Source organism: Nerophis lumbriciformis, linkage group LG05 (genome assembly GCF_033978685.3).
Source record: "Nerophis lumbriciformis linkage group LG05, RoL_Nlum_v2.1, whole genome shotgun sequence".
Taxonomy (NCBI): Eukaryota; Metazoa; Chordata; class Actinopteri; order Syngnathiformes; family Syngnathidae; genus Nerophis; species Nerophis lumbriciformis.
In genome coordinates this window covers 45,088,109-45,103,658 of record NC_084552.2, presented here as the reverse complement: position 1 = coordinate 45,103,658, position 15,550 = coordinate 45,088,109, and the positions used below count along the sequence as shown (strand labels likewise).

The 15,550-nt window shown below is 44.4% G+C and overlaps 1 protein-coding gene across 3 annotated transcripts in view; it reads left to right on the top strand.

Moving 5' to 3' along the window:
• The first annotated feature begins 1,820 nt into the window (after positions 1-1,820).
• Positions 1,821-15,550, top strand: part of dnah2 (dynein, axonemal, heavy chain 2) — a 58,717-nt gene continuing 44,987 nt past the window's right edge. The window contains exons 1-16 of one of the 3 annotated variants that reach the window (XM_072913245.1): positions 1,821-1,880; positions 1,962-2,126; positions 2,311-2,539; positions 2,619-2,729; positions 2,804-3,039; positions 3,218-3,409; positions 4,274-4,431; positions 4,527-4,614; positions 4,702-4,907; positions 10,996-11,125; positions 11,249-11,431; positions 11,509-11,717; positions 11,800-11,946; positions 12,026-12,182; positions 12,324-12,433; positions 12,509-12,638. In XM_072913245.1, the coding sequence (XP_072769346.1) occupies positions 2,004-2,126; positions 2,311-2,539; positions 2,619-2,729; positions 2,804-3,039; positions 3,218-3,409; positions 4,274-4,431; positions 4,527-4,614; positions 4,702-4,907; positions 10,996-11,125; positions 11,249-11,431; positions 11,509-11,717; positions 11,800-11,946; positions 12,026-12,182; positions 12,324-12,433; positions 12,509-12,638 (2,409 nt within the window). In that variant the 5' untranslated portion in view covers positions 1,821-1,880; positions 1,962-2,003. Of the gene's footprint in view, positions 1,881-1,961; positions 2,127-2,264; positions 2,540-2,618; positions 2,730-2,803; positions 3,040-3,217; positions 3,410-4,273; positions 4,432-4,526; positions 4,615-4,701; positions 4,908-10,995; positions 11,126-11,248; positions 11,432-11,508; positions 11,718-11,799; positions 11,947-12,025; positions 12,183-12,323; positions 12,639-15,550 lie in introns of those variants that run through there. The other 2 variants (XM_072913244.1, XM_072913246.1) reach the window with 2 other exon arrangements.

Here is a 15,550-nt window from a genome sequence, read left to right as displayed (position 1 = left end):
TTATTTACTAAATTTTAGGGTGTTTACACTTGTAGTCTGGTACGTACTTGTCTGTACAAAAATGTAAAAATATTCTTTGTGGTCACTTTAGTGCGGTGTTACAAAAAAGATCAATTGGAATAATACATAATGTTGGATATAGAGAACATACAAACCCTTTATTTATTGAATCACAAATTCAACGATTTGGTGTATTTGCAAGCAGCTAAAATTATGTACAAAGCAAACTATAACATGCTACCAAGAATGTACAACAATTCTTCTCAACAAAAGAGGAGAAATATAACCTTAGAGGAAAATGTAATTCAAAACATTTGTATGCTCGTACAACACTTAAAACCTTTAGCATATCAGTATGTGGAATTCAATTATGGAATGGCTTAACCAAAGAAATCAAACAAAGCGTCGATATAATTCAGTTTGAGACTGTTCAAACTACAAGTGTTCACAAAGTACACAGAACAAGAATTTTGATGAACATCTTGAACCCTTTTTTTATTTTATTGAGACAGATTATTTATGTATTTAACATTAGTTTACTTACTATGGTATATTATTTGCTTATTTATTTGTTCACTGTTATGTTACAGAGAACAAGGATTTAGGATACAATTGCTACTGGTATGAAAAGGGGTAGGATTAAATAAGCTCAGCTTCTTCCTACTCCTTTTCGAAAGGGCTGTAATGAAACAACTGGAAATATGTGATGAATGACATTGTATTGTATGCATGTTCGAAATAAACTGAAAGTGAACTGAACTGAATTCTTGTACTTTTATCAGCGGGCCAAAAATTTTAAGCATATATGCATAAAGTCACACCTCGATTGGACGGCCATTTAAAATAACATGACTTCTTTCGGGTCACTCACTTATAGGACAATTTGTTTTTATGGCAGATATTTACCTACCGATATAAGAGAGTATATCAATGAAATTGGGGACGGCGTGGCGAAGTTGGTAGAGTGGCCGTGCCAGCAATCGGAGTGTTGCTGGTTACTGGGGTTCAATCCCCACCTTCTACCATCCTAGTCACGTCCGTTGTGTCCTTGGGCAAGACACTTCACCCCTTGCTCCTGATGGCTGCTGGTTAGCGCCTTGCATGGCAGCTCCCGCCATCAGTGTGTGAATGGGTGAATGTGGTAATACTGTCAAAGCGCTTTGAGTACCTTGAAGGTAGAAAAGCGCTATACAAATATAACCCATTTATCATTTATTTATTAAATAATGACGTCAAAATGGTTCATGCATGTTCTGCAAGAAGGCAGCATTTCTGATGACTTACCCAAACTATAATAAGCAAGAGTGCAGGTACAGTCTGTTCAACTGCCCAACTACCTTTCACTATTTATTTACATTTTCGAGCTGACATTTCAGTCTTATTTCTTGATGAATTTCACTCATCAATGCCTGGTTATGGTCATATTTGGTAATTGTCTCTCAGAGTGTGTGTACACTGGTCATTTTGGTCTAGTTAATGTGGATTTGAGACCATTTGGAGAGAGACAGAGAGAGCACGACATACTCATCAAAATTGATCAATGTCAACACAAACCTCCGTTAAAGTGACCACCTAGTATTTTTTATTTATTTATTTTTTGTCTTGACCAGATTAAAGGTCCTCAAAATGACAATGCTACCCTTGTGTGTTGTCTTCTGACTACCTTAGTTACCACAGAGGATAAGGAAGACACTAACACTAACGAAAAGAGTGAAGACCTCATCACCGAGGACACCAATGATGACAACATAGATGACCCCATTGACGATGATGAAAACAAAAATGAAACATCTGAGGACCATACAGACAATAAGGCAGAAGAAAAGACTGAAGAAGACATCATTATTGACTACCAAGAATCCCTCAAGATCATTCGTCGGGTAAAATGTTGCTATTATTCATATCTGCTTCCAAACAAAACCCTCACATATATATTTTCCTGCTGCCTTTCACACTCACAGAAGTTCATCCGTTGTGTCGACATTTCCGATATCACCCAAGAGATGTGGCTGGAAGACCATGAGAAGGTTCTAGATCACTTCATTGAGGACACATCGATCTCCACTTTGGTGGTCTACTTGGACACAGACATGACACTAAAGGTGGACTATTCCCTTCCATCACAGGTACTGTGTATTTCCTCCGCTTTGATTGGTAACTATTACCAGGATAAAAGGTCTGAGTCAAAGAATTGCTTAAACTTACCAACTTCCCCACTTGGTAGAGCACCCATATTCCTGTGCTTTTATCTTAACATGTACCAGACAACATGGTTGACTTCGCCCTCCAAGTAATGAACTTCCATGTCAGGTGGTGGAGGAGCTGTTCTATTTTATGCGTGAGCCAGGAGCTATTATCACTGCGGAGAGCTTCTACTTAGAGGTGGAATATGGGAATGTGCAGGGCGACCCCACTGAGAGCCTGCTTCACTTCCTGACCAGCTTACATACAGACGACATCGACATCAGCAGTGACTGGGAGAAGGGTATCAAAGACAACTACATCAACGGCATGCACAATTACCTGGCCATCCTCACAGGTGGAGGGTGCCCTGAGCTTGATTTGTTATTACTGCATAATTAGGAGTGTGTAATGTTTTCCATGTCATGTTTGAACAGAGACTGTTTGTGAGAAGGAGGGTAAGACCGTGTTGTACATTCCAATGGAAGGCCTGGTTGACAGCGCTGAAGAGGGCAGCAAGGACAGTCATCTGGTGCAGAGGATGGAATGTAAGTCTGTCTAAACATTGAATACACGTTCATTGGAGCACAGCTGTATCTACAATTACTCTCCACATTTTTAGCTGTCTTGATCCATTGGACAGACCAGATCAAGGAGCTGTTGAACGTTCAAGAAACCACCGTGAGCGACAACAGTGGTCCGCTGCAGGAGATAATGTACTGGGAGCGCCACTCAGGCAAGCTGATGGACATGAGTCAACAGCTGCAGAAGACCGGCATCAAGCACATTCAGCAAATGCTGGAGCTGGCCAACTCGCTTTATGTCAAGCGCTTCTGCAAACTCACAGAGGAAATGCAGGTGAAGGCAGCTTTTATTTAACGAGAAAATGATGGAAAATGTAAAAAAATGACCTTGGTACTTCCTTGGTCTGTCCCCAACCCTCTTACATACAGTAAAATAATGGAAATGTAAAACATAACCGCCTGTTAACAGTTGTACTCATTATCATTGGTCCTTTGTTGTGTTGCCCACACAGGATTCATCCATGGAGGCGCAGTCCAATGTGCGATTCCTGTCCTTATTGGTGGACCCCTGTAAAGAACTGGCTCAAGTTAAAATAAGTGAACTTGCTCCCAAGCTGAAGCACATTGTCAGTCTCATTCGTATCATCTGGATCAACTCCACCCATTACAACACCAATGAGCGGATCACAGGCCTCTTTATTAAGGTAGAGTTATACATTGGGATGGGCTATGAGAAGAAGCCAGACTATGTGAATAAAACCTATGCAACCATGCACAGGTAGAATATCTCCACATGCACAATGCATCCTGGCACACCATCTCTACACAAAAATGGTCCAATGGAAAACTGAACCCTACATTTACTAACTGAGCAACAACAAGAAGCTAATAAGCAGTAGGCCAACATCCACATAATTAGGTCTCAAAAAATGTGGTTACTCATGCCGTTACTGTTTTCAACGGGTAATCTGACTAATTAAATAAAAAATGTATATTCATCTAAAATGTTACAACACCAGTGCTGCTATCAACAGTGAAATGTAGCACATTATTGTTGTAGCGTTGGACAGTAGGATACAGAGACTGACACTCTTCTTCACGTCAACAGCAGTGCTCAGTTCCAATTTCCACACTCATGCGAAGGTGCATTCATGGACATCAAGTTAAAACTGGTGTTTTTAGAACTGAAATACAGCCGCGACTTCAACGTCATTGATGTAAAAAGCAAGAACATACATGTTAAGTGTACATTATGTCACGGCTGCTCAATTGCTACAAATTTATTGGGTAGGAAGAATCTGCCGCTGTTCTTCTAGCCCTCCTTTGGACTCATCCAGCATATAGGCATAGCATACTGGTCTGGTACAAGGCATCACAGGACCTCTGTGCTGTTCTTACTGTACCCGTGTAAAATCTGGGCATTGAGACACATAATGCTCTCTTTTGGTGCTCTGTAGAAGTTCACAAGTACATTAAAGGAAAGAAACTTTAAGAAGAGACCAGTTTCAGCTTCATAAAATAACAGAAATAATGTATATTAAAACTTCTAATTTGCTGCTGGCTTGCAGACAAGCTACGAGATCATCCGCCTGTGCATCAAGAGTATCTCTCTGGAAAGGATCTTTGAGGGCTTTGTAACCTCCAGCAAGCAAGACCTAATTGACTGCATCCAGTGCTGCGAGACCTGGAAGAGCATCTACGCACGCGCTGTCGAGGTGCACCACGAGTAAGAGAAATAAATCCATATTATTTGGCAATGTATGACAGATGCTTTGCGTTCAGATGGAATTGTTGCATACACTCACCTTTTTTTTCTTTCAGACAATCTAAAAAAGGCTGGCTCCTGGACCAAACAAACATTTTCGTCCCAGTTGATGCCTGCATTCAGAGGTTTAAAGACTTGATTGAGGTGCACACATTTGACCCATCTGAAACAGGATAGTACCAATTGTATGTTGTGCACAGTGCCAGAGATTATGTTTGGTTTTCATTCTAGGTGTGTGACACACAACAGCAGTTTGCCCGCTGGGATGACGGCACCCAGAGACCGCTGCCGTGCTTCAGTGGCTATCAGGGCCCCGAGCTCACTCTTTCCCTTGTTAAGATCGAGGCCAAGTTCCAGCACGGCCTCGAAACCCTGCGCTCTGTTGACCAACGCATCCTGGAGGTGGAGAACACTACATGGCACATTGAGTTCAACAGGTGTGTCCACAATTGTTATATATGTGCAGCACAACAACACTTGTTGTTTTGTTAACACCCTTTATTCAACTGCCACATATTACGGCAACTGTCCCACTTGACAGCCAAACCTTATAAGGACAGTAAGACATTACCAGAACCCATACATACACGTTATGAACATCACACTTGAATCCCCCAAAGGAATAAACAACCAAAACCCCACATCCAACAACATAGTCCCCATGCCAGACCAGGGGGGCCATTTGCTCGCTGAGGGCCCCTTGGCTATTTTCATTCATTCATTCATTTATTTATTTATTTCAGGCAATGACATAAAAAAGTACAATGTTGACAACACATAATAATATAAATTAATATAGTGCAAAAGGTAATGTATAGTATGTAATGCATGATTGTCCAGTTTGCCTGAAAGGGAGTGGAAAGAAGATCATTTATTTAATCTCACCCCCAGTTCTCCATTCAGTGATTATTCCAGTGGTTCTTAACTTGGGTTCGATCGAACCCTGTTGTCGATGATTGTTGCACTATGTGTTGTTATTCTGCTTGGTTTGGTTATGGTTGGATATAGAGACTAGCTGTACATTGTGTCAATGAAGTCATCAACATGTTTTTGCTTGGTTGAGTTTAACAAATCAATGTTAAAATCACCATAGATAAATATGGTTTTATGGTTCACAGAGGAAAATAGTTTACCCATCCACTCATTAAAAGTTTCTATGCTTGAACCAGGTGCCCGGTATACACAACTCATAAAGATATTTGTCTTTTTGTCATTTAGGATTTCCACTGTTAAACATTCATATAATCCATCGACTGCTATGGTCATGTTTGTTAAAACTTTATATGTAACAGATTTATGAATGTACAATGCGACCCCTCCTCCTATTTTATTTATTGTGTTTATGTATCTTAATTCATAGTCATTCAGACTAAAATCAATACCTTTATCATTGTTGAACCAGGTTTCAGTAATTGCAATAGTGGTAAATGGATGAGGAAATTCTTTCAAGTAATCCTTGATAGCCTCAAAGTTAGTGTACATGCTTCGACTATTAAAATGTATTATTGATAGACTATCTTCTGATTTTACACTGTTTTCATTTTGTTCACGGGTAAAATAATTACAGTTTTTAACAATCGCAGAGAAAAAATTATTATCAGGGTCTATCTCCATATCAGTCTCTGTTGTGGCGTGCTCTTGATACTCACACATGTTCAGTTCTTTTTGTTGATATTGTAGGATCTTCTGTAACATGTCCATAGCAATACTTGGTGTGGTCTGTGTTCTTGGTGTGGGTAGCATTGAAATGATGTAAAAGTCACAAAGCTACATTGATACCAAGTACTGCATCAATGTCAATACTTATCAAGATCTTTTATTTTCCTTACCACCAAGACTTTTGCTTCCTCCGGCGTCCCATTTAGTTTAATGAAGATCTTACAGTTCGTTACCCAGGTTTGTTGAATCTTGCTTTGCCTTTTAAGTTGTCGTGCGATCCTTGCGATGTCAGCATTTTTCTTTGTCAAGTGTTCATTTATGAAAACATCTGTACCTTTCAGTTTGCGCCCTTGCTTCAATAGTGCGATTTTCTTTTTCCTGTTTGTGAATCTCATGATGACAACTGGTGGTCTCTGGTTCCTCATGGGCAGTGGGTGACAAGCCTCGATGTGCTCCAGGTCCATCTCTATCCCCCTGCTCTGGAGATAGGAAGCCACCTGCTGCTCCACCGACTGTGTCTCCTGCTCGCTGGGCTCCCCGCTGTCCGCGGCCACCGCACGCGCGTAGGAGCGTGGCTTGATATTGATCCCGGTGATGACCACATCATTCATGCGGGAGTATTGCTCCAGCTCATCCACTCGCCGCTCCAGGTCCACAATGCGCCGGTCTTTTTCCCACGTTCTGTAGGCGTAGTTGTTTCACCTCTTCCAGTAGGCCAAGAAGCTGCTCCTGCTGTGTTCTGACAGCAGTCACATTGCTGCACAGGGAGTGGAGTGTGACCTTCATCTCCTGTAACTCCTCCGATGTCGAGCTTTTCCTTGGTGGAGGCATTCTGATGGTCTATATGCCGACGCATCCAGCAACAGAAGAAAAATCCCACCTCCGTATCTCAGGCTGCTAATGCTAGCCGGCTTCGGTGTGCTAGCCCGCAGCACCGATCGACACAAACTGCAAAGTGTCACGGCACAGTGACACAGTGAAGCCAAAAAAGTACAGAAAAGATGTGCTGGTTTTGCACAAGGTGATCGTTAAACTCGACAGCCTTACATTGACGCGCGCGAACTCCAAACAGGAAACAGGAAGTGATGTATTGTTATTTACTATGCTATGGCATGTTGCCACCCGCGGGGCACACCCTCAGCCCAACTGGCCACTAGAAAACTGCCGGACCTGGAGCACAGCCTACTACAGTTGTATCCCAGTGCAGGAAAGTACCACCGGGTCTCATCTCCCAATTGGTAAGTTGTGGAGCCAAACTGCTGATTCGCCATGTATGGCTCCAACCAGTAGGTTGTCAAGTTATTTCGGGGGTGAGGATGACCCCACCCACAAATAGCACAGCTGAACTCTGTCATAAACACCAGATCCGCCCTTCATCTGGCATGTGAGCCTTCTATCCAAGCCCTGGCCCACTGTGGAGCTGGCTACGTCTACGCCGCGGTGGGTCCAGTCCTCAAACAAAGTTCCGGCCCACTGTGGAGCTGGCTACATCTACGCCGCGGCGGGTCCAGCCCTCAAGGAGTCCAGTGGTTGCCTCAGTTCTCTTACAATCATTAGCAGCACTGACAACTCCATAGTGGTGGTATTTGAATGCCAGAATGGTCGAACAGGGTTTCATTCAGACTTTCCACCCCATATTGTTCTCAGGATAATACACAGCCATTCTAATGTACTTGTTAAAGTGCCTTGCTAGTAACACTACAAACTCGGCTGATGAGAATTGGGAACCATTGTACATTGTGAATGCCCTGTGTAAGCCCCAGCAACCAAAAAGCCTGTTTAGGCGGTCAGTAATGTTGGGCGTTTTGGTGGAGCTTAACTTGGAGTGCAAGTCATGCACAACCAGCAGGAATCGGGCATGTGCTGGTGTTCCCATGGTGCTGCAGGCCATGGAGTTGATGTGAGAGGCGCCTTGGCAGGTTGGCTCGTTTTCACGCTCAGAAGGCAACAGGTGCAGTTATGTACCAGCTGCTCCATTTCAGCCCATTGGAGGAGGGGACCAACGTTGCCTCTTCGGGCGGTGCCCCATGGGGACAGGCCAGGCCATCAGGTATCCACCATCGATCCCCGCATCTGGGCCTGGCTCTAGAGTGGGCCAGGTGACCCGCGTCCGGGTGAGGAAAATCTGGGTCTATGTCTTATCTTTTTCATAAAGGTCTTCGAGCTGCTCTTTGTCTGGTCCCTTACCTAGGACCTGTTTGTCTTGGGAGACCCTACCAGAGGGTGTAGAAGTTCCCAGACAACATAGCTCTTAGGGTAATTGAGACACGGAAACTCCTCTACCACAATAAGGTGGCAGCTCAGAGAGAGTTAAAATAGTTTAAAGGTTAAACTGAAATGTATTATCAATCTTAAAATGCTAACTGTTGGTATAGCTAGAAGACTTAGCACACCCCAAGAGGTTCCAAAGTAACATAATGTATATATCCCAGCAGCTAAAATTGTTATGGTTGGACTAAGGGGAGGTGACGGCGACAGACACTAGAGGGCGGTAATGTTAAATCATTTATTATTTTTATAGTCCAAATATATATAATAATAAAACAATACTAAATATACGAACTAAGGAAATGGAGTGTGACAAAAATCCAAGAGTGTGTACGGTGTAAGACTATGTGTAGTATTTAACTGGAACGTTTTACCGTAAGTGTTGGAGGTGTGTGTTGAGAGGAGCGGGGCTGTCAGACAAGGGTGGTCCAGGGGCGGAAGCGTGGTCGAGAGGCAGGAGCGAGTCGTCGTAGTCCGGGGCGAGCGAGGAGTCGAGAAACTAGGAAGCGCGGGGAAGGCAGGGAAGATCCGGGAGCACAAGACGCACAGCTTGACTCGGGGATGCACACAGGGCACTGCGGGGTGAGGGAGGACACGACAATCAACGCAGGGAAAGCACAGAGAGGACAGATAGAGAGCATAAAGCGAGTTGCATCAGAAGAATAGCTTACTGAACGCCAACAGAAGACTATATTCCGGCGGCGGCATGCCAGGTTGTCCAAGATTATGAAGGCAGCTACTTCATTAACGGCAGGTGTGCTGATAGATGATTGCCGCCAGCTGTGGAGGTGCGTGGCCGCGGTCTGCGCGGTGCGTGTGGGAGCGTGTCCTGCGGTGCTTGCAGCGCGCAAGGATGAGGACGCATTCCAATGCGCCCTGGTCGTGACAAAAATGCTGGCATAAAAAGTTGCAACAGGGGAACGGCTAGCATACTTCTAAAATGAGCGTTAAGTAGCAAAATCTGTCATTATTAGGTTAAAATGTAACTAACTAAAACTAACAAACAAAAATGCTAGCATGCTAACATTTACTGATAACAATTGCAGTGGAATAAGCTAACATACTTCTAAGATGGCAGCACATAGCAAAATACATGTTTTTCAGATTATAAAGTACGAAACTAGCTAAAATGCTAGCATAAAACGTTAGCATGCTAACATTAGTATGTTAACAGGGGAATAGCTAGCATACTTTTAAGCTGGCACCAAGTAACGAAATCAAGATTTTAGGTTAAAACGTAAAATGTCCTGAATGAGCTGAATTGGTTGGTGTTGGAATTCTTTGAATCGGCCAAGAAATGTTTATGGTTTGAGTTTATTTCGAACATGCATACAATTACAACATGATACATCACCATTTTTTTGACATATCGCCCAGCTTTACTCAAGGCTGCAGATATTTTTCTGTACCCTTCCCCAGATTTGTGTCTCGAGACAATCCTGTCTGAGAGGTCTACAGACAGTTCTTTCGACTTCATGCTTGGTTTGTGCTTTGCCATGCACATCAATGTGGGATATTACCGTATTTTTCGGATTATAAATTGCAGTTTTTTTCATAGTTTGCCCGGGGTTGCGATTTATACTCTGGAGAGACTTATGTGTGAAATTATTAATACATTACCGTAAAATATCAAATAATATTATTTATCTCATTCACGTAAGAGACTAGGTGTATATCAGCAATCGTCACACACACACGTCAACCAATAAAAATTTGGCGGGGGCGGGTCATGGCAGAAGTGCATTGTGAAAAAAAAGATGCTACCTGCTACTACTTCCGTACCTATGAAAATTGATAATTTCAACATTGCCGGTAACTTATAAAAACTGAGAAGAGCTGAACAAAAATGGCACCGAAAAGGAAATCATATACTGCAGGTTTCAAGCTGGAAGTAGTGAAATATGTAGCAGAAAACGGCAATCGAGCAGCAGAAAGAAAGTTTTGAGTAAGCGAGAAAGCGGAGGCTACTCTTACTGAAATGAAGAAAACTAAAAAACTCATCGCGGACTAAAAGCTAGGTGGCCACAGCTCGAGGAACGAATTCACAAATGGGTGCTTGAAAATTGCGTTTCAAATGTCTATTCTTGGTGTTGGATTTTATCAAATAAATTTCCCCCAAAAATGCGACTTATACTCTAGTGCGACTTATATATGTTTTTTTCCTTCTTTATTATGCATTTTCGGCCGGTGCGATTTATACTCCGGAGCGATTTATAATCCGAAAAATACGGTATATATAGAGAAGTGTGTGCCTTTCCAGATCATGCCCAATCAACTGAATTTACCACAGATGGACTCCAATTATCTCAAGGATGATCAGTTGAAACAGGATGCACCTGAGCTCTCTTTTGAGTTTCATGGCAAAGGCTGTGAATACTTATGTACATGTGATTTCTTAGTTGTTGTTTTTTTTTTCCAAGTTTGCAAAATCTTAAAACGTTTTTTTTCACATTGTTTTAATGTGTGTATTATTTTGAGGACAAAAATATATAACATAACAAAATGTGGAAAAAGTGAAGCGCTGTGTATATTTTCCTGATGTACTGTATTTTAATTAATTTTAATTATTACAATAATAACATGAAATAAATGTTATAGGTTCCGTGCATTTCTCAAAGATCTTGATATAATGCTGCAGAACCTGATCACCTCTGTGTTCAAGACTGTCAACTCATTGGAGGAAGGACTTCGGCTGGTGGACATTTTCAAGCCCATCACTGCCCGGAAGGTGGTTTTTTTTTGCACTATTACAACCATCTTCAGTGGTCTTGATCTTTCTGGAGATGTTTTTAGTGATATGTGATCAGTAAATGCTTCACTCAACTGCTAACCTAATTCTGCCTTGTCATAGTCTATTGGGAGCAAAATAGATGAGATGGTGGAAGAAATATACACCATCTTCAAGAAGGAGAACAATAGGCTCACCAAACATATTTCTCCAGAGACACTGTCCATCCCTGACTATATGCCACATTTGGCAGGCCAGGCCCACAGAGCAAGGGCCCTCAAATTCCATTTAGAAAGCCAAATGGAAGTGAGTCTGTCTGCTGTACACAACAAATTACTTTAACCATTCTATATTGATGAATTCTCTCTGCTCTTCCACATCAGATGCTGAAGAAGATCCCCATCATGCCTGAGTCACACAGCTGCAGGCAGGTTTTGGTTAACTACAATCAAAGCATTCGCACTCTGGACGACATGGTGACGCAGAGGTTTGCTGAGTGGCGCCAAGGCTTGGAGCTGCAGTATGTCAAGAAGTTGGAGCGGCCACTCCTGCTGCATAGCAAGGACAGCAGGATTGAGGTCAACTTTGACAAGTGAGCATTCTAAATACTATTTAATGCTGTTTTCCACTGTGCTCTGATGAGTCCCATTCTTGTTTGTGTTTTCCCCCCTCAGCAACTTGTTGAATCTGTTTGCGGAGATCAAGTCCTGGAGTCAGCAAAGTTTTGAGATCCCAGGATTTGTATCTGAGATTTACCAGGATCGGGAAGATCTCCGATGCCTTAGGGAGAGAGCACTGCACCTCGCCCGGGACTATAACAGGTCAGTAGACACAAATCTGGTCTAAATGGTTGACAAAGCAGACACTACAAATACTCAATGGCTGTCTTGTGTGTGTCAGGATCATTGGAATGCTTACTCCTATTGAGCTGGGTCTGTTTTCCAAGAAAATTCATATGCTGGACAAGAAGATTCAGCCGGGTTTTACCAAACTCTTCTGGATGTTTAAAATATCTTCCAACACGTTTGTCAAGGACTGCCTCATGCAGGTTTCCAAGGTTATAATTAATTTTAAAAAGTATTTGTCATTATTGTATGTTTAATTTTGATTCAAGGTGGAACAAGTAATGTTCCAGAAAAGGTTTTTAAAATCCTTGCTGAGATGTTTGATAGCAGTCGCCTCAATGTGTCCACTATAGGTCCAGGTGATAGTTGATGGCTTCAAAGCGTCTAATCTGGCCATAGCTAAACTCTGTCGTCAGATCAGTGAAACACTGCTAGTGAGGCTTGATGGGAAGACTTTGTACAGGTGTGAGATCATCACACAACAAAATGTATTGCATGTGTACCAAAACACCAACAAAATCATTCGTATCCTTGTCAGGAACTGGGAGTTTGAGACTGATCAGCGGACTCACAGACAGCGTCAGCAGGAAGAACTGCGTTCTGCTCTCCAACACATTGTTGACATAATGACTTACATCCACAACACCTTCTCTAAAGATGGTCCTGAGGTACTTAAGCATTGATCGATGTATCCATATAGTATATTTTGTATTCGAGGGGGAGGTTGTCATGAAAAATAAGGGTAATATCAGCCATCACCAAGCACTGTGATGTGTAGAAATGCTGCTTAAGTTTGTTACCATATTTAAGTTATTTGTAGAAATCTGGGGAAATAACTACAAAGTACTCTTCACTCACTAACCATGATACAAAAAAGGTCAAAGAATAACATTGTTGGGTAAAGAGAATATACAAACCAGTGCAAGTGTTTACAAAGTACAAAAAATAATAATTCTAAGAAAGGTCTTGAACTTAGCAGGGGCCATAGAGGTCGAGTGCAATGTGAGCTGGGCGGCAGCCGAAGGCAGGGCACTTGGCGGTCCGATCCTCGGCTACATAAGCTAGCTCTTGGGACGTGGAACGTCACCTCGCTGGGGGGGAAGGAGCCTGAGCTAGTGCGCGAGGTGGAGAAGTTCCGGCTAGATATAGTCGGACTCACTTCGACGCACAGCAAGGGCTCTGGAACCAGTTCTCTCGAGAGGGGCTGGACTCTCTTCCACTCTGGCGTTGCCAGCATTGAGAGGCGACGGGCTGAGGTGGCAATTCTTGTTGCCCCTCGGCTCAAAGCCTGCATGTTGGAGTTCAGTGGACGAGAGGGTAGGTTCCCTCCGCTTTCGGGTGGGGGGGAAGGGTCCTGACTGTTGTTTGCGTTTAAGCGCCAAGTGGCAGCTCAGAGTACCCACCCTTTTTGGATTCACTCGAGGGAGTACTGGAGAGTTCTCCCACGGGTGATTCCCTCGTTCTACTGGGGAACTTCAACGCTCATGTTGGCAACGACAGTGAAACCTGGAGAGGTGTGATTGGGAAGAATGGCCGCCCGGATTTGAACCCGAGTAGTGTTTTGTTATTGGACTTTTGTGCTCGTCACAGATTATCCATAACAAATACCATGTTCAACATAAGGGTGTCCATATGTGCACTTGGCACCAGGACACCCTCGGCCGCAGTTACAATGAAGAGAGGGGCGGAACTTTCTACCGATCACCATCTGGTGGTGAGTTGGCTGCGATGGTGGGGGAGGATGCCGGACAGACCTGGCAGGCCCAAACGCATTGTGAGGGTCTGCTGAGAACGCCTAGCAGAGTCTCCTGTCCGAGAGAGTTTAAATTCCCACATTTGGAAGAACTTTGAACATGTCACGAGGGAGGCGCTGGACATTGAGTCCGAGTGGACAATGTTCCGTACCTCTATTGTTGAGGCGGCCGATTGGATCTGTGGCCGCAAGGTGGTTGGTGCCTGTCGTGGCAGTAATCCTAGAACCCGCACCAGCGGTGAGGGATGCCGTCAAACTGAAGAAAGAGTCCTATCGGGTTCTTTTGGCTCATAGGACTCCGGAGGAAGCAGACAGGTACCGACAGGCCAAGCGGTGTGCGGCTACAGCGGTCGCGGAGGCAACAACTGGGACATGGGAGGAGTTTGGGGAAGCCATGGAAAACGACTTCCAGATGGCTTCGAAGCGATTCTGGACCACCATCCGCCGCCTCAGGAAGGGGAAGCAGTGCAATGTCAACACTGTGTATGGTGGGGACAGTGTTCTGCTGACCTCAACTGCAGATGTTGTGGATCGGTGGAGGGGATACTTCGAAAACCTCCTCCATTCTACCAACACGTCTTCCTATGAGGAAGCAGTGCCTGGGGAATCTGTGGTGGGCTCTCCTATTTCTGAGGCTGGGGTTGCCGAGGTAGTTAAAAAGCTCCTTGGTGGCAAGGCACGGGGGTGGATGAGATCCGCCTGGAGTTCCTTAAGGCTCTGGATGCTGTGGGGCTGTCTTGGTTGACAAGACTCTGCAACATCGCGTGGACATTGGGGGCGGTACCTCTGGATTGGCAGATCGGGGTGGTGGTTCCTCTCTTTAAGAAGGGGAACCGGAGGGTGTGTTCCAACTATCGTGGGATCACACTCCTCCGCCTTCCCGGTAAGGTCTATTCAGGTGTACTGGAGAGGAGGCTATGCCGGATAGTCGAACCTCGGATTCAGGAGGAACAGTGTGGTTTTCGTCCTGGTCGTGGAACTTTGGACCAGCTCTATACTCTCGGCAGGGTCCTTGAGGGTGCATGGGAGTTTGCCCAACCAGTCTACATGTGCTTTGGGGACTTGGAGAAGGCATTCGACCGTGTACCCCGGGAAGTCCTGTGGGGAGTGCTCAGAGAGTATGGGGGTAATGGACTGTCTGATTGTGGCGGTCCGCTCCCTGTATAATTAGTGTCAGTGCTTGGTCCGCATTGCCGGCAGTAAGTCGGACCCATTTCCAGTGAGGGTTGGACCCCGCCAAGGCTGCCCTTTGTCACCGATTCTGTTCATAACTTTTATGGACAGAATTTCTAGGCGCAGTCAGGGCGTTGAGGGTATCTGGTTTGGTGGCTCCAGGATTAGGTCTCTGCTTTTTGCAGATGATGTGGTTCTGATGGCTTCATCTAGCCACAATCTTCAGCTCTCACTGGATCAGTTCGCAGCCGAGTGTGAAGCGACTGGGATGGGAAGCAGCACCTCCAAGTCCGAGTCCATGGTTCTCGCCCGGAAAAGGGTGGAGTTCCATCTCCGGGTTGGGGAGGAGATCTTGCCCCAAGTGGAGGAGTTCAAGTACCTCGGTGTCTTGTTCACGAGTGAGGGAAGAGTGGATTGTGAGATCGACAGGCGGATCGGTACGGCGTCTTCAGTAAAGCGGACGCTGTATCGATCCGTTGTGGTGAAGAAGGAGCTGAGCCGTAAGGCAAAGCTCTCAATTTACCGGTCGATCTACGTTCCCATCCTCACCTATGGTCATGAGCTTTGGGTTATAACCGAAAGGACAAGATCACGGGTACAAGCGGCCGAAATGAGCTTCCTACGCCGGGTGGGGTGACTCTCCCTTAGAGATTG